Below are 18,002 nucleotides of genomic sequence, written 5' to 3'. Positions count from 1 at the left end.
AAGCCTCTGCAAACAAGCAGCTTTCCAGCATGGCCTCCAAGGGAGGGGACTGTGCTTTGTGTTTGTGTGACTGTGCATGTATGTACAGATCTGGGTAGTCGGTGTTGAATGGGCTACGAGCTTGTCTGTATACATCCAGTCAGGCATAAAATCAGACTGACATAAGCAGTACAGCAAACAAGCCAGAGCTATTTTTGAAACAGCAGAAGAGGAGAGGAAAGAGACAAGGTGATGAAAATCCTTTCCAGCCAAATTAATGGAACTGCACTAACTCTTTGTGAGTTGCTCTGGGAATGGGATTGGGGACACACTGAGTTTGTGGCTTTACTTGGAGGAAAGCAGTATATGGTTTTATTGCCTTTTTATTTTTTTCCTCTGTAATGAAAACGTAAATTTGTACTGAGTGACATGCTTGTTGGTCTCTTCCGAATTTGTGGGATGGTGTTCTGCAGATGGCAGTGCTGGGAGCTGGGCGCGCGTGTTTCAGGGGAGAGCTGCCTGACAGGCTGTCAGCCATCAGGCAAGTGGTTTGCATTTTTTAAAGATAAGCATCTGCCACAGGGGCTCTGTGTGCCAGATCAGGTTGTCAGTAATACTTTGCTAGAGCCTTGAGGGCAATGTATAAACCTGCAAGTCTGCAGCAAATTATGTTGCTGTGACAGTAAGAGGTTCGATTTTTGTGTTGTTCTGGAACGGTGTGCAGATAGGTCTTTCCTACAGCTGTTAAGAGTTTACTTGAAACTAAGATACCAGAACAGCTTGTCTGTTTTTTCATGGGTCAGGAGCAGAGGAGAGCGTCACAGGAATCAGCTTTTCAGGGGCAGACCTGAAAAATTCTGTAGTGTCTCTGGTGCCATCTCATCCCTTGGTACCATGTAATTTGGGACCTTTTTTGATTTTTGGATTGAAGCCTTTTGGATTGAAGCAGTCAGCTGAGCCCTTCCTAGGCCTCACTGCAGATCTGTGGAGTCAGAATTTTGCAGAGCTGTGTCATCCGGTGGGACCACTTGCTGTGTCATGCTGTGCAGCCACGATGTGGTGCAGCTGGAAGAGCTCCCAAGGTTCTGCATGTGTGCAAGACTTCAGGTTGTTTTGTGGGCATGGGAGTCTTGTGGCTCCAGGAAAGCATCTGGTTGAGGATGGTGGACAACAGTTAACTAGAAGCAAAATTGCTAGCTCAACGGAATAAAGCTTGATAAATTGGATAGCTATGCTGTAGATTTCAAGAAGCTGGCATGGCTTGTAAGGAATGGGAAATTTGTGATACAAGAGGCAGAGTCTTTGAGATGCGAAGTCGCTTTTTGATATTTCATCCCAGTCTTGCAGAGATGTGGTGATGAAATGATTTGTTGAAACAATGAGTGTTCCTCTCCCATTCTTCCTTCAGGCACTACAATTGTAATTCAGCTAACTTTTCATGGTAGGGTGGGACTAGGTGGTTGGGTGGTGGGAGAATGGTTGGCACATTTTTACATTAAAGTGCATCCAGTATTTTGATACTATGATTCTGGCCATTGCGTATATGCTGTTCCCCTTCCCCTTGGTCTGTTTTACTGCTTTAGGGTGAAAGTCTTCCAAGTAGGAATGTCTGCAGTGTACTGCATATTGTGGTTGGATGCAGCTGGCAACTTAAATGTGAATTAAGAGATAAAATGACTACTCCATCTAGTTTACAGTCTCTTAAATTTGCAGGTGGATGCAGGCTGAGTTTGGAAGACTGTAGGAAAGCAAGGAAACCTTGCTTTCTCCTGGGCAGCCTTCCCTCTTTCACTAATTTCAGTGACAGGTTTGTCTGCAGCTCTTACATTTACTGTGCTTAAGTTTTAGTATGATATCTCTTTCGGAGCAAAAAGCACGTTTGGTATTCCAGCTTCTCTAAATAAGCACGTGTGGAGACACACATTTCTTCTTTCTGACTCTGTTTTGAGCCCAAATGGTCACTCTAAGATCTTGTTCCCTTACCTTGAAACATAACTGCAAACCAATTCCCAGCCTGATTTAAGCAGTAGCTTCGTTCCTCTTTCCCAAAAGCAATGTTACAGCTCAACAAATAGCCATGCAGTGTACATGTTCTACCCTCCCCTTTTGTCTTCTTCCCTCCCTTTTCCTCCTCTCCCCTCCCTTCCCTTCTCGTACCTCCCCTCCTGTTTTGCTCTGACTTCTCCAGGGCTGAGTGCTGCTGCATCAGAAGCAATTCTTGGTCTCCTGGAAAAGTGCACAGTAAGGCCAGGCACTTGGTAAGGATGTTTTTCCTCTTCATTTCCTACCCCTCCTCCCCAATAATATATTTCTTCTCAAGCTCTGCGGATCCTGTTTTCCATGGTTAGATTTCATCAGTGTTGAAATAGTCTGGGAATGTCTATCAGGAGAAAAAGTATAAGATTACGTGGAAGCTAGCTTCTTTTTCTGTTTTCTCGGATTCACATTCATGTTACAAGCTCATCTGCTTTCTGTTTATTTGGAAGAGGTGAAATAAGTACATGCAATCGGTGTTTATTGGTATTCAGTTAATTACCTTTCTTCCCTCGGTATTTGTATTTGTGACCTGTAGCTGAAATTGTCACTGCCTTTCCAGGGTTCTTGTCTTAATGATGTTCAGATCTGGATTTGCATTTAACTAGTTATTTGCCCATGCTGAAGAGAGGAAAAACTAAATTTGCTTGAAATACACTTAATGTTTACAGTTTTTCTCAGCCTTAGAAGAGCTGTTCTCTGTTTCCAGTATTTTGTCTCGGGCTTTTCTGCCAGTTTTGACATTTTCTTTGCTGCTGTATAATCTATATACTAGAGTCTGTTAACAATCTGGAGGAGAAAAAGAGTAAAGAGACACTTGTCATCCTGGGGAAGCCAGGCAGTCAGTTTGCGCTACTGGAGATTAAAATCTCCTCCTGCAGCAGTCCAGGTGTCTGCCTTGAGAATGACAATGCAGAAATAGAGGCACATGCTCCGCTGGAGGAGAGTTAAGTTTAATATGGTAGAGATGCATGAAAGGGCAATCAGAGAAGTCCTAGAAAGGAGTTTTCCTTTCAAAATAATTATACTTTATGCTTTTATCATGGACCACGGCAGTGAAACATCCACTTTTATTTGTATGTAACTTCTTTGGTACAGTAGTACATTTTTTTTTTATCTTTTAGGCATTGTGGCTGAAGGAGAAGGAACTTAAATGGTCAAGGAGCAACTAGATCTCCTTTCTTTTTTCCCTTCCAACAACTTCAAATCAGTCTATCTGAAGCAGTGGTCTCTAAATAATTGAATTTACTTTAAACTGCTAACACTGAAACCTTCAAGGCGTTGCTTTGGTGCTGGCTCTCTGCAGGTACTAGAGGTGATGTTAGAGGGCAAGGGAGGGAATAGGATCATTTCTGCAGGCTGATCCAGCCAAATCATTCCTTGAAGGGGATAAGAACAGCGGCTGCAATATCGGTGTGCTTTGATTTGTTTCACATAACTTGTTTTCCTTTTTTAATTTTATTTTTTCCTTAATAAAAAGTACAGTCTCATTTGTGGACTCTGCTCTGTTTTTCATGGCTCCACCTATCCCAACAGTTTCACCAAGATGAATGCTACAATAAATGCCTGAGAGCTTTTTGTTACTTTTGTTGTTTTGTTTTTTTTTTTAATGTACTGTTCTAGATCCGGGTGTTGCCAGCTGCCCCTTTTATAATCCGTTTCTCTGAAGGATTAGCAGGGTAGTGCTGTCAGGTCTGAGGAGGCACGGCACAGCGGGGCTGCAGACCGAGGCTCAGGGCGGACGGCAGTGAAGCTGCCCCGACCCCAGCAGCCCTCTGCAGGCACAGCCTTTGCCTGTACACCTTCACCAGTACACGGCTGCTCCACTCTTATGGCTAGAAATCACGTGACGAGCACTTTCCAAGCTCTGGGGAAATCTGTTATTGCGGGAAATGTGCTTATTTCCCCAGAGGAAGATCTCTTGGGATCCCCAAACACGGACCAGTTCATCACTCCTTGTATTTTGTTTTTCAGACACAAGATTCTAATTGCAAATGCGTTTGATGGGTTCCTAGGACTCATATTGTGGCTACGACACTGTCGGTGTGAGGAAAGTCATGATTGAACCTCATTTCTCTCTGTCATAAGTTATGTTACCAGATAAAGCCACTACTTGCACATAAAAAACTTTGTAGCTGTGTTGCATGTTCTGAATTTTTTATCATGGTAATAATTGCTCTCCTGGAACGTTTGCATTCTGCCAGCATTTCCTCAAGGTGTGCCTTGTCTTGGGGATTTTATTTGGGTCTGTTTAGTTTCAGGGTGGAAAAAAGAGCTCAGGGAACACAGATATTTTTCCTGCAAGGTGATACTCTTCTCTGACCTCTGTACGGAATTTTTGCTTTTACTGGATAAAACCAAGATCTGGGGTGCATGGGTGGCTTGCTGCGCTGTATAGCTTTTCTGCGGGCTTTTTAACGTCTTTGGAGTTGAGTTTTGTATGAGTTGCCTATTTGCATCATTCCTTTTGTGAACAGACTTAACTGTAACCTGTCTGTTTATACTTCTTTAAGAGTTGAATCAGAGAGACCTGTCAGGCTTTTCAGAACACTTAAAACTAAACCAAACCCCAGAAGAATAACACACAGCGTCCACAGCAATTAGACATAGTGAAATTGCATGTATCTGGTGAGCTTACAGGTCTTCTCTAAGATGCAGTGAAGGTTCTGTTGGACACCTTACTGGTGATCTCTTTCCATTAATTATCTAATAATGTCTCCTTTACAGATTCAGTATGTGCTATTGTTCCCACTATTCATATAGGAAAAAGAGTTACTTTTGGAATTTTGATTTGAGTATCTGTTTCCTCCAGAATCAGCTTTACATAAATCAGGCTGAAAGTATTATACTGGTAAATAAGAATATTCATTTTCTTATGTGTCCTTAAAGTTTTTGCTATTAAGCAGAAGTAACAACTATGGTTAGCATGTCAGCATGTTTGTATACAATTAATAACAGACCTGTTACAAAACTATGAAAAATAGCACAGTCATCATGAGAGTCAGTTTCCAAGTGTTTTTATTTTCACTGTCTTTAAATCATAATTGAAACTCAGCAGGTGTTTTTAAGTAGCAGTTTCCTACTATATGTTACAGGTTGTTAGAGTGTTGAATCCACTCCTGAGAGTGATTTTCAGCAAAGTTCAGATTACTGACACTTAGAGAACCACAGCTGTATCTAAACTGATGGGTTCTACTTATTGGAGGAACTTTCAGCTATTTTTTTCATTGTTTTGTTACCAGTTTACAATTGTTTAGTGTAGCTCACCCTGTAGCATAACAGCCATAATTGATCCTGAGGGCTAGTCTAGCACATTTGTTAACAGTGCTTTCTGTCACTTGTCATATAGTCTTGTGGAAAATTTCTACCAGTCAAAGCCCATAGGTTGAGGACAGTGATTGACTTCCAGAGCTCCTTGTTGAGGTCTGCAAATGCCACCTTGACAGAATTGAGTTGGTTTTCTCTTCAAGACTGCATCACATGCTGTGAACCATCCTTGTTGTGTTCTAGCCAAGAGGGGGAACCCTCCAGTTCTCCTTCTCATCATAACTTGTGCCAGCTTTTCTCTCAAGTGGCTGTGGTTGGGATCAGGAGTGGCTGGGTGCTGCGCTGAGGGACTTACTCCTGCTTCTCTAGACATATATGACATGGTTCTGTAAGTATGCTGGATCAAGAAGAGCATTCCGTGTTTGCAAGTCTCTCATCTCAAATTTGAAAAAGAGGAACTCTGATTTTTCTGGTCTGCAGCAGTGGACTATCTGTTTACAATAAACAAAGCAGATAAAGGAATGCTTGCATGCATTCCGTATTTACCATCAAATCTAAAGAGTAGGGCTTATATAAGGCCTTGGGTTATTAAAAATCCTTCCACATGTTCTGTCCTGGCCTGAATTAATCTGTCTGTGGGAGCTTTGCTTCTGGGTCACATCTGTAGATGAATCAAGAGACTTGTCCTAGATGTCATTCAGTTTTTACTGCAGCTGCTTTAAAAAAAAAACAAACAAAACAACAACAAGAAACCAAAACAACAACAAAACCACGAAAACCAACAAAACAAAAAACCTACAACCAAACAACCAAAACCACACAACAAACAAAACCCACACAAACCCCGCAAAACAAACAAATGAAACCATAAACAAACACCACAACAAAAAAGTGCAAACCTCAGCTGAATCAGCACAAAATCCTGGCTTTATCCTCTTGACTTTCTGAATTAACTCTTAATTGAGCTCAAGAAATATTAATCATGTATTGTAAATAATGCTTATTACTGTCTGGCTTTTCAATTAAAACTTTATAAGCTTTTAATGAGGAAGTAGTGCAATAACCTATTGGCATTCAGTGTGTTAGCTTTCCCCCAGTTTTCTCAACCTTGGGCGATCTGTCTCTTCAGGCTTGGAGAGTTGTGTCCCCAAGGCACTGACATGGAAGTTAAATTGCTGTAAAGACAAAAAGGAACCAGCCAGGCTATATAAGGCTCTGATTTATAGGGAGCTAGCATTTGATAACTCTTTTGAGGTCAGTGCAATCTGCGTGGGAAAAGGAACAATAAGGTGCCTGGGCAGGGTGGGTGTGTAGTGTTGGTACACACATTAATTAGGTATTTGAAATTTTGAGGATTGCCCATGCTCCCAGTGTTACCATCCCTTCATTTCCTTTCCCTCTCCAAAGCAGTTTATCCTGCACATGACCCTCAGCATATGCCCAGATCTTACCTGTATTGTGAGAAGAATTATCTCCAGTGAACATTCTCTAGCAAAGCATGTGGCCTTTAAAAAATGCCCTGATATGTGGGAATAACTAGAATAACTAGTGCCTGATCCTTGTATGTCAATGTTGCCCCCACATCTGTTTGTTAACTTGCTGAGGATCTAGCTTTACATCACACTGAGCTGGGACTGGGCAGCTACCAGTCCATGTAGTAGCTGTGGTGGTACTTTGTCTCTATTACTTGTTCATTTTTATCATGGTCAAATAATATGTGGGTTCCCTCTAAAGACCAACTTTTATTTTCCTTATGAGAGGAAAGGGACAAGTTAAGATGGGTTGATCGGGAACAGAGCAGAAGCTGAAGGAATATGTATTGAGGAATATCCGGGTGTGTTAAATCTCACCACAGTCCCTCTACCCGATTGTCCCCACCGACTGTTGGTGGCTCTCTCCTCCCTACCCTCCTCCCTACCGTGAGCTGCTGAGTCACTGCTCAAAGGCACGTGGCTTTTGCCACTGCACAGCATACGAGTTCAGGGGAATGTAGGCCGCCTTGAGTATGTCCCTAGTTGGTGCTTTTTTTAGTTCATTATCAAAAAGAAGCTTGCTACAATCACCAGCACTCACAAGCCCATAGAAGTGTGGCTGTGGAATATTTTGTATATGCTTGATGTTGAAGCAATCACAGCAGCAAACATACACTGCCAGTGGTATGTTAAGAGCTGTTACCGGGTGTGTGTGTCCCTGCTCTTTTCACTAGTGACAGATCACATAGTCTGGCTTGTTGTGATGTGTGCTGCAGACAGGAAATAAATACATTTTGACTTGTGAAAGGGCAGAACTGAGCAGAGAGGAGGGTAGGATAGAGGATCATGAGACTGTAGGTTTTACCCCCACTTATTTTGTTGTTTAATTGCTGTTCTAAGTCTGTATCACCTGTGGAAATAAAAAATTTGCTGTGATAGTATTAGCTTATATTACAGTGACAATATTTCCTGCTGTTGCAGCCTCACCTGGAGCCCTGTGTGCAGTTCTGGACACCATAACATAAAAAGGATATAAAGCTACTGGAGAGTGTCCAGAGGAGGGCTATGAAGTTGGTGAAGGGTTTGGAGGGGAAGCCATATGACGAGCAGCTACAGTCACTGGGTTTGTTCAGCCTGGAGGAGACTGAGGGGAGACCTCATGGTGGCTACAGCTTCCTCACAAGGGGAGGAGGAGGGGCAGGCACTGATCTCTTCTCTCTGGTGACCAGTGACAGAACCCAAGGGAATGTCAGGAAGATGTGCCAGGGGAGGTTTGGATTGGACATGAGGAAAAGGTTCTTCCCCCAGAGAGTGCTGGAGCACTGGAACAGGCTCCCCAGGGAGGTGTCACAGCCCCAAGCCTGACAGTGTTCAAGAAGAGACTGGACAAGCCCTCAGACACATGGTGTGAACTGTGGGGTTGTCATATGCAGGGACAGGAGATGGACTCAATGATCATGGTGGGTCCCTTCCAACTCAGGACATTCTATGATTCTGTGATACTTCATCAACATCCTGATGATCAAAGGAGTGAATGTACAATCTCGGAGTGTGTGGGCAGCGGGCTGCCTCTCCATCCTCAGCATAGGGTGGTGGAAGGTCACCACAGGGACTGACTCCCTGCTGTGCAGCTCTCAAGCATGTGCTGGAACAGCACAGGTTGGCGCTGTGTGCGTGTGGAGTCCTGTCCTCATGTGCTGTGCTCAGTATTTGCCTACACTGCTCAGTATTTGATCTCTTTAGATGTGTTAACCTCTGTTTTAAGTTTGTTAGCTCTTCCTTTCCATTGCACACCCTTTGCAGTGCTGGTTGCTTCCGCCTGGGTCATGGAGCTCTGTTTTGTTTTGATGGCCTGAGCTGCATTTAAAAAAAAATTGAGTTCTTCTAGTGAAATGTGCCTTTCAAGAGGGTACTGGAGTCTTGAATTGTCAGTCACTGTTCACAGAGCAGAATTTGCTTTGTGTTTGTTGATATGTGTGTGTTGTTAGAACATTTTCACAAATGTAATGCTTTGTACATTTTTATTTCATCCTGAATCAAGACTGCGTGGTGATGCTTAAGTGATTAGTGAACAGCTTGATCGCTTTTAATCCTTCCCCTGAGGAACTCTGTTTATCATTTCAGAGTTTCTGAACATGTTACCAAGCTGGATGATATTTCCCACGTCCAAGCAATTTAAAGGCATTTAGGAAGAAAAGTTCCTTTTGAAGTGTTCTATGAGATTCCTTTGTTCATGCACAAATATCTCCCAAAATTCCACAGGCTGAGAAGATGAGATTTACATCCCACCCCTGACAAAATATATTACAAAATCCTACATTCCTAGTGCTGTCCTGTACTACAGCCTGCACCATTGTGTAGAAATCTCCAGGAATGGGTCCATGAAATTTTGCGAAATGGCAAGGTGTTTTGGGGGAGTGGAGAGAGAAACCTCACTCCCATACTCAACTCAGGCTCCACTGACCCTTTTTCACAAAGTTTATTGATATGGTAATAATTTCAACAGTAGAAGTGTTACTGCTGTAAGTTGCACAGCTCTCTCAGGTGCCAGTTCCATGCTTTTGCCAGGGGTCCACTCCTGCTTCATTTGCTCGCGCTGCAGCTCCTGCCAGTGACCTGCAGTGTTTGTGCTGTCTCTCCTGTGCCTGCCAGCTTGCTTTGTGGGTTTTCAGTATTCGTTTTTTTTTTTTTTTTTGTATGGGGGTGTGTGTGTTTTTGTGGAGATCCTGCTCCCTTCTAGGGAAGTGAGGAGTTGCAGTGTGTCTGGTGTCTCTGTGGGGAGTTTGCCTACTCAGAAACCATGGACTTGCAGGACCTGAACTCCTTACAGATTAGGAATTAAGTGATACTTGGGAGTTACCAAAGCTGAAATGCATTTTCCTTTCCTTCTGCTCCCTGAGCAGGGCACTGCTATTGTTGCGGCTCTTTTGGCATCAGTGCGAGCAGGTGCAGCTGCTGGCCCTGCTCCATCCCTGCTCACACTTGCACACTGGGGTGGCTCAGTGGACCATGCTGATGCTGATCAGGGTTCAGAACAACTCAGCAAAATAAAGACTGTGTTTGTTTTCAACTTGGATCAGTTCCTGACAGAGACAACTGTGTGGATCCATAAAAAGTTATGAAACAGCTGAGGAGGTGTCTTGCAGTCATCGTTGGGAGACTGGAGCAGAACCAACCCCCACATTTGCAGGTGTTGGGAAGGGTTTAAAAAAGAGGGGGACAACTGCTTGAAGTGCTTGAGGAGAACTGTTGCATGTGGAAGGGAGAAGGAAGAAAGAGAACGAATAGGTATTACTTTTTTTTTTTTCTTCATGTTATCATGGGACTGTACAGGAAAGCTTAGTGGTTGAATGAGGAATTTGCACAGAAGGGACTCCTAGCACTGCAGTTCTTGACAAAATGTTCAAGTGATTTTCGTGAAGAGCAAGAAAGTAATTGAATCTTTGTTGATGGTTTCACAGACTTCTGTTGTATGGCATAACTTGGGGTTCCTCTCTGCCCCTGTCTCTTGTTTTTGTGTTCTTGGTATCACACCCACCTTAGGTTCTTTTCTGCACTTCATTTTTTTGACTCTTTCCCTTGGAAGGAGGTCTCTTCTGTGTTACATACTTAGTAGTCCATGCATGACCAGGATCAACAACGCTGTTCTTTCTGTAAGGAGGAATCAGTCGGTATTTTACACCTGCAGTTTCTCCAGCTGGAGCCCACTGTCAAATTTTTAGGGTGCCTACAGACTTTTCCTAGCTAAATAAAAGCAAGCCCTGACAGCACCTTTGCATGTCTGCGCTTGTTTTTTTGTTTTAACTTGTGCGGCCAAAATTATGATGACAATCTTGGAAAGTGAACTCATGTAAGAATAACTGAACTCGTTTGTTGTAAAATACTAGAACTACTGTAGATGCCAGCTTGTTGGTACAGAGTAGAAAAGTACTGGAAAAGTGATAAAATTAATGTAAGAGAAACACTCTTAGATGAAAACGGACAAGCAATATGGAGCACTTGCACAGAATGGAGGAGTGGTGTTCAGCTGGGCTCATGTGCCTGCATTTGCTTTCTTCTTCAGTTTGGTTTCAGACTTCGGTATCTTGTTCTCTGGTTAATAACGCCCACACGGTATGTTTTGGTGATGTACTTGATGATGCAGTAATGTCAGGGAAGGGAAGAGCTCCCAGCAGAGCTCTTACAAGTGGTTCTGTTCTCTGGAAATGCCAGCTGGGTTTTCTAATTTCTTATTCCAAAATGTAGGTCAGGCAGCTGCTGCTCCTGCAGAGGCCCTCTCGTCTTTCCTCCAGCCCCACCAAGTTTCCAGTGTCCTGTTCCTTCCCGTACGGGGGAGGTAATGCAGAAGCCATCACTCACGTGTTGTGTCCTCCTTTTCCTTCGTAGGGGACAGTCTTTACATTGGAATCTGAAGAGGAGGAGTACCCTGGGCTGATCGCAGAGGACAGTAATGACATCTACATCCTGACCAGCGACAACTCGGGACAGGTGAGCCCCCCAGAGTCCCCCACAGTGACCACGTCGTGGCAGTCGGAGAGCCTGCCCGTCTCCCTGTCAGCGAGCCAGAGCTGGCACACGGAGAGCCTGCCTGTCTCCCTGGGACCTGAGTCCTGGCAGCAAGTGGCCATGGATCCTGAAGAAGTCAAAAGCCTGGACAGCAACGGAGGAGGTGAAGAAAGGAGTGAGAACAACTCTTCCAACTCAGATATTGTTCATGTGGAGAAGGAAGAGATACCAGAGGGGATTGAGGAAGCAGCAGTGTCAGCTGTCGCTGTAGAGACCGTGCAAGCAGCATTTCCAGAAACCCCTGTGTCTTTACAGGAAGCAAAACCTCAAGCTGAAATTGCTTCTGTTGAAAAAGCACATTCCTCTGCACTTCTTCATACAAAACAGGAGGAAAAGGGAAAAGTGGCTGAAGAGCTTGTTGAACCTGAAATCCCCATATTAAGTAAACCTGTCCCAAAGTTGGCCCCATCAGAAGAAAAGGCTGCACCAGAACCTGAGAAAATACTGCTTCCAGGGGAAAAAAAAGTGGGGAAAGAGGCCCGTTTGGAAGAAATAGAAGAGAAATCCTCTGCTGCAGAGGAGAAGCCTATCTTATTGCCGGAGGGGAAATCTATATTGCTGTACGGTGGGGCTGCTGCGGTAGCTATATTAGCTGTAGCAGTCGGAGTAGCGCTGGCGCTTAGAAAAAAGTAACGGAGGAGGAGGAGGAGATGGGAGGGAGAAGAGAGCAGGATCCCATTTTTGTAGTTGTGTTACCTAAAGGTTGAGCTGCCTGCTGTTTAATTGGACATTTGAGTAACTTAATGGTGATGGGGTGAGGTTGTTCAAGAAGCCTCCAGCTGTGGACAATCATGTTTTTAGTAGAACTGGGGCGGGGACTGGTTTTTCGTGATTAAAGTACAGGGGTATTTTTAAAAAAATAATAATAATAAATTCTGCAAATTTAAGAACCTAAGTGCAGGTGCTGAAGAAAAGGGTGCTTGTACTCTAGGAACTGGAATGGAGAATCCCCAGGGGAAGGGGAGAGCCAGCTGCTGCCAACCCCTGGAGTTTCTGGTGTCTCCGACTGACCGCCATTGCAGCTGTGCTGTCTTGTCACTCCCCATCGTGCCCCCAAGCCCTCCCTAACAAACAGTCCTGTAGCGAGAGGCTGGTCTCCCTTTTGTTTCAGCTTCCTCTCAGGTACAGCACTGCTCCTCCTAACCTCGCAGGTTCCTCTGAAGCCCCAGTGGGAGAGTGCTTATTCTTACCTCTTTGCTCACACTGGTTTTGGTTTGGCCCCTAAATATTTAACTGGAGCCCCATCCTGTAACGATGCTGCCTCTCTGTAGCTGTGCTATCTCTGAACATCCCGGTGTTCTTGCGGAAGAGGAGCAGGACAGCGCTTCGGCTGCCCAGGAGGGTGGGAGGGACACTGCTGTTTGCTGGTTTGAGAATCCATTTGCTCTGCTCCCGCCCAGCCCGCTTTCCTGCCACAAATACCATGCTGGACACCGTACTGATCAGTACTCGTGACACCTGGGTAGATTCAGCAAAGATATGGCAAAACTAGGTGGAAGTGGGGCTGATGCCTCCTGTGCAATTCAAAAGTTAAGTGCTTGCTGTCCTGTATCACGCTGCACCCTCTATTGTCTTTCCCAGGTTAAGGACAGAGTATATTTGGTCTGAACTTGGTCTTGGCTGTGACAGAATCCCCAATACATAAAGCAATGGATTCTAGTAACTGAGCAAAGCAGCATTAAACATCTCCTCTATCTGCCTGGTCATGACCTGATGCGGAGTGTTGTTCAGTGCCATTTCTTTTGTGACTATGAATCTGCAATTAACTAAACTTACAGGTTCACAAATGATGAGAAGGTTACTTGGGGCAAAAAGTAAATCCCTCTTCCTGCACTCGCAACGCTTTAAATGTGTGTGAAGAGAAGCCTTCTGAGTATTGCTGTATGCGTTAGTTCCATCAGATCCAACCATAAATGTTCCTCTTCCAGTGCACGCTTCTGTATCCGTGTCCCTGCGGCAGCTCCGTGGGCAAGACCTGCGGCTTTCCAGGCAAAAGTACTGAGGCATCTCTGAGGGTTTGTGCTGACACCAAGGCTTAGACCAGGTGGAGGTAGGTGAGAGGGAGCTCGGGAAAATGGAAAAATTGAAATGTGGGCTTACAGGAAGCTTACTCTTTGTGAAGCACAAAGACAAGGTACTTTATTTCTAAATAACCTTATCTAGAGTATGTCTCCTAATGAGCCTGTTTTTTTAAGTGATCTGAGAACCAAGAGACTTTAGCACATTCTCTATTTTATTATATTCTTGCTACATTTTCTTATCCCACCCATATCACAGGATGCTGGGAAGTCACTAAGAACCTGGCAGATTATGAGGATTTTTGTTTGTTTGTTTAAGCTTTTTGAGAGTGGATTTTTTAGAAAACAACTTGGATTTTGAACTCTGTGTGTGATGTTGAATAATGAGAGGAAGGATTGTCATGTATGTAGTGCTGCCGTGGACTGAACTCAGGAGCTCTGGAGTTCTGGACTTAACTGTGGATCATCGATTGTTCTTTTTCCGAATACAAAAGGTAACAGGTTGGCCTTAACAGAAAAAAAAAAAAAACCTTTATCATGTTACAAAATGGAATTATTTTTTTATTTGCCATTTCCTGGTGCTCTGCTGGTTCTCTCGTTGCTGTGCTGTGTGCCCAGAACATGTCTCTGGGACCTCCTCACACCATGGACTCTCTGGTGTCTGCCTTCCCCCGGCCACGGTTCCCTCTCCCGGCACCTCACAGGAGCTTCCTTCACATGGAGAAGTGTCTTTATGCTCCTTTTGTCACAGATGTGCACAAACATTTACAGCTCTGCGTCGTGTGTCAGAACAGCATTTTATTGCTATGGTCTGTGAGGGTACCTGGTTGTTCCTGTATGACAAGGACTGCTTTTCTGCCCAGTAAGATCCCCCAGCTGTAACAATGCAGTGGGTTACACAGAAGTACCCACATGCACTCTGAAGCTGAGATGGATAATTTTTTTTGACATTCTGGATAACTTGTGCACAAAGAGGGGCAGGGGAGGAGGACAGCTGGTTGGTTTTTTAGCTCTTCTCCATATGTGGCTGTGTCAGTAGTGCAGGAGATGGGTACAGGATAGACCAGAATAAATCCAAGCTGGCTGGGGACCAAGTCCCTGGCTTGGCACAAGGAGCCCTGTGGGGCATTAACTAAAAAGTATGTTCTTCCACACGCAGCAGTGAGAGGGTGGCAGCAGTAGTAAGGAAAACAAATTACTTTGTTTCGTTAAGTATTTTCATGGTGGAGTGGAAGCCTTGTGTTTGGTGTTGCTACATTTAATGGAGTATCAGCTGCACCATGTGATTTGGTTGCTTGGTCCCTTTATGTGTCTCATTTGACGGTCTTATGGATTTGACAAGTCCACAAGAATTTGTACCCTCTTCTCCCCCACCCCACTGATAACGCATTTAGAAAATGTACCGTATGCGTCTCTTTCCTCTGGGAACACTCCATTAGCTAAAAAGGTCAGCTATGGGCTTGAATTCTACAGTTTGATGTCCAGTGGTGAGAGCTGGGACAGGCCCTGCGGACATCACCAAAGGGTGGGTCAGCTCAGATGACAGTGTTTTTACAGACCTGAGTGCCAGGCTGCTTGCTCTATTATAGGTGTGAATTAGAAAATGAAAGGGTGTTTACCTATATCTTCAAGTATATTAAAAGTAATCATAAACTGCAGGGTCTAATTACCCCAACCTGTGTGATGTTCTCTCTCTTTAGTGGATGTCTTGCAGCTGGCAGAGGAAAGGTGGTAGCTATATATATTTTCAAAAGGGCATATAGAATTACTCTCACTTGTGTTGCTTATCCCCTTCCCAAAAGTGCCTCAATATCTGTCCTCGAGTGGCCTGTACCTTAATAAAATATCTACCTTAGACCCAAACTTTCTTCACTTTATCCTTGTCTACAGCACACCCTAAAGCTGAGATGCTAAAACAGCAGAGGACTGGATCTACAAAAAAGGGTTAAATACTCAAAAGAACTGCAGTGGGTAGCATGCTAAATCAGGAGCTGTCAAGGAAAAGGCTTTCAAGATAAGGTGCAACTTAAATTTCAGTTGTGCTTAACTCTAGCCTGTGCTCACTGGGGTGTGCAAAATGATCCTGGAACCGCAACAGGCTGAAAGCAAAGACTGAAACCCAGAATCCCTTTGTTGCACAGCTCTCACTGTCTCTTGCAGCAGTAGGCTGTGCAAGAGCCTGGTCTCCTTCCTCCTGAGTCCCCCAGATATCACAAGATCCAGGCTGGGGAGCTGTAGTGGGCACAGCAGGGCCAAGCTGTCCAGCTAGAGCTAAATCAGAGTATTACTGGGCATGCACAGAGAGGCAGCTTGAAAAACTTCAGGTTTTGATTCTTGTCAGCCCGGGTAGATGCTGAGTAGGGGTTTTCAAGGGGATAATCTGGCTGATAAAAAATACTGAAAAGAACTTAGATCTACAATACTTGATTGGGCGCAATGAAACAAGCTAGAGCTAAGAAAGCTTCTGCAGCCTTCTGTCCATTCAGTCACACTGCTGCTTGCGCCAGGCACTGACCAGTCGCCACCGGCGTGGAGCCAGGCAAAGCAGTGTGTGTTCTCTGTCTAGTATTGCACCCAGTTCTAGACAAGAGTTTAACTTCTGGCTGGAGGGGAAGTGCCTGTTGCTGTGCTGGTTGCAGTTTGTTTCTTTCCTAACCTGTCTTCTGAAGAGCAACTGGACTACTCCAAGAATCCATCCTTGCTGTTTGTGAGGGCTTTTCATCCTGTTTTCGGGGGGGGGGGGGAGGGGGGGTGCTCCACTGAGGGACCTGCAGCTCAAGGGCTGGGTGGCAGCTGTAGAGCTGAGTGCTCTTGCACATGGCAAGTTCTGGTGCCAGAATAGTTTCCTTCCTTTTCCCATCGCTCTGACCACAGCTGGGCTAACACTTTGGACTGTATTTTTACACTAATCAATGCTTTCTAATGGTCACAAATGAAAAAATTTCACATTAGTACTGAACAAGGGAGGTTCTGAAGTTTGTTCTTTTTTTCATTGCAATGATTGTATTAGACAAAATAACCTGAGGTCATAAACCTTCCCTACATTTTATTTCACCTACAGCACCGTGGCAGTACTAACAAAGCCCTATTAAGGTAGATCTTGCTATTTTAGCATTAAAAAAAAACCAAATAGAAGTGCTTCTGGCAGCATAGAATCCCATTCACTGAACTGAATCAAGTTCATGCTACAGAATTTAAATGTAATTACTAGATTCTTTTGCTGTGAAGTATGGGAGGGGGTGTGTGTGGAGGGGTGAACACAGACCCAGCTGCCATGCCTGGTGGGGCCCACATCTGCAGTAGAATGTGTCCTTCCAGACATGAAATGTACTGAAGGTCAACGCATCTACCTGTATGTAGCCCAACAGGAGCAGACACACATAACAGTAGTGTTGACTCCAGTAGGTTACACAGCAGGAGAAGGTTTCGCAGTGAAACCTGGAGGGGTGAGGCACATTAGCTCCCCTCCCTAGTGAAGGGAGCTGTGCAGAACTTTAATTTGGCTTGGTCAGTTTCATTTCAGCTCTGGGAAGGTTACAAGAATAGTACTGCTTTGACTCTATGTATGTGTCTGTGCTTCAAAGTGCATACTCTGCATTGCCATAAAAAAAGGGATAGGGGGTTTTGTTGGCCACTGGTAGAGCTAGCTCTCAGGCCTCTGCCATGCAGGGACAGCAGGGCTAACTCTAGGCACAGGTACTCACTCATTTTGTGTCTCCTGAAGCAAATTCCTGCCTGTTGTACTTGGCTGGGAAAGAGAAGTGCACCCTCTTGGAAGGGGTCAGCTGTAGTGTTACCAATACATCACAAAGCCACTCAACCTTATCACTTTTTTTTCCCTCCTACTTCAAGCTGAGCCTCTCTCAGTGTCTTAAGTAGGCTGACTTGCTTCCTCCCAGCTAGAGGGCTGTGGTTGTGCTGGAGAAGTGGGGGGAACTACAGTTGGCTTCCAGTGGAAGCTGCTTTTGATCTCCCTGCAGTATCTGCAGGGAAGGGAAAGAACACAGCTGATTTGGACAGAAGAAGCTGCAGAGGATGCATCTTACTGCTACACCTTTAGGGGGTTTCTCCCCATTTTTAACTTAGGTTATAAGCTTATCTTCAAGTGCAGAGCAAAAACCCACTCAGACCAAAAGAATGCCACTTGATTTGTTAAGTAGCAAAGATTAATGGGACTGGGTGAAGCATGCATGTTAGGGGATATCTTCTACGAGGCTTCTGCTGGGTGTAAACAGATTGTGAAGGACTTGCAAGGATTTTAGATTCTGTTCTCAAGAGGCCTACCCAGGGGAAGAGACCCTGACTGGTCCTCAAGTCACCCATTATCCAAGGAACTGGTCATTGTTCCTTTGAATATGCAAGTGCAGCCCACTTGGGGAAAACTGTCTAAAGCTTCTTGTGCCATTTGGTTAACAACAGTGTTTCCACCTTAAAAAAAAAAAGTTCTTTCCAGCTTCATTGTTCCATATTCAGTTGAAGTGATGGGGTATGTACATTATTTCCCCTCTGCTAATAGGACACTGCTGTAAGACCATGCCCCCAGGTTGCACTTTAATAAATGGTACAGTTTTCAAAAGCAATGTGTAGACTACTTCTGTGCTTCTCCCTCCCCCTCACTCAGTGCAGCCCCCCCAAAAAAGGTGGTTTTACATAAGCAAATCTTGCT

At 44.5% G+C, this 18,002-nt stretch overlaps 1 protein-coding gene across 3 annotated transcripts in view; it reads left to right on the top strand.

Moving 5' to 3' along the window:
* Positions 1-17,916, top strand: part of BCL2L13 (BCL2 like 13) — a 45,177-nt gene extending 27,261 nt beyond the window's left edge. For 2 of the 3 annotated variants that reach the window (XM_082044174.1, XM_082044175.1), the window contains exon 7: positions 11,139-17,916. In XM_082044174.1, the coding sequence (XP_081900300.1) occupies positions 11,139-11,951 (813 nt within the window). In that variant the 3' untranslated portion in view covers positions 11,952-17,916. The remainder of the gene's footprint in view (positions 1-11,138) is intronic. The other variant, XR_014183213.1, reaches the window with a different exon arrangement.
* Positions 17,917-18,002: the final 86 nt, after the last annotated feature.

Source organism: Streptopelia decaocto (genome assembly GCF_964273445.1).
Source record: "Streptopelia decaocto genome assembly, chromosome: 1".
In the NCBI taxonomy this organism is placed as follows: domain Eukaryota; kingdom Metazoa; phylum Chordata; class Aves; order Columbiformes; family Columbidae; genus Streptopelia; species Streptopelia decaocto.
The sequence above is the reverse complement of the archived record's forward strand: the minus strand, read 5'-3'. Positions and strand labels throughout refer to the sequence as shown.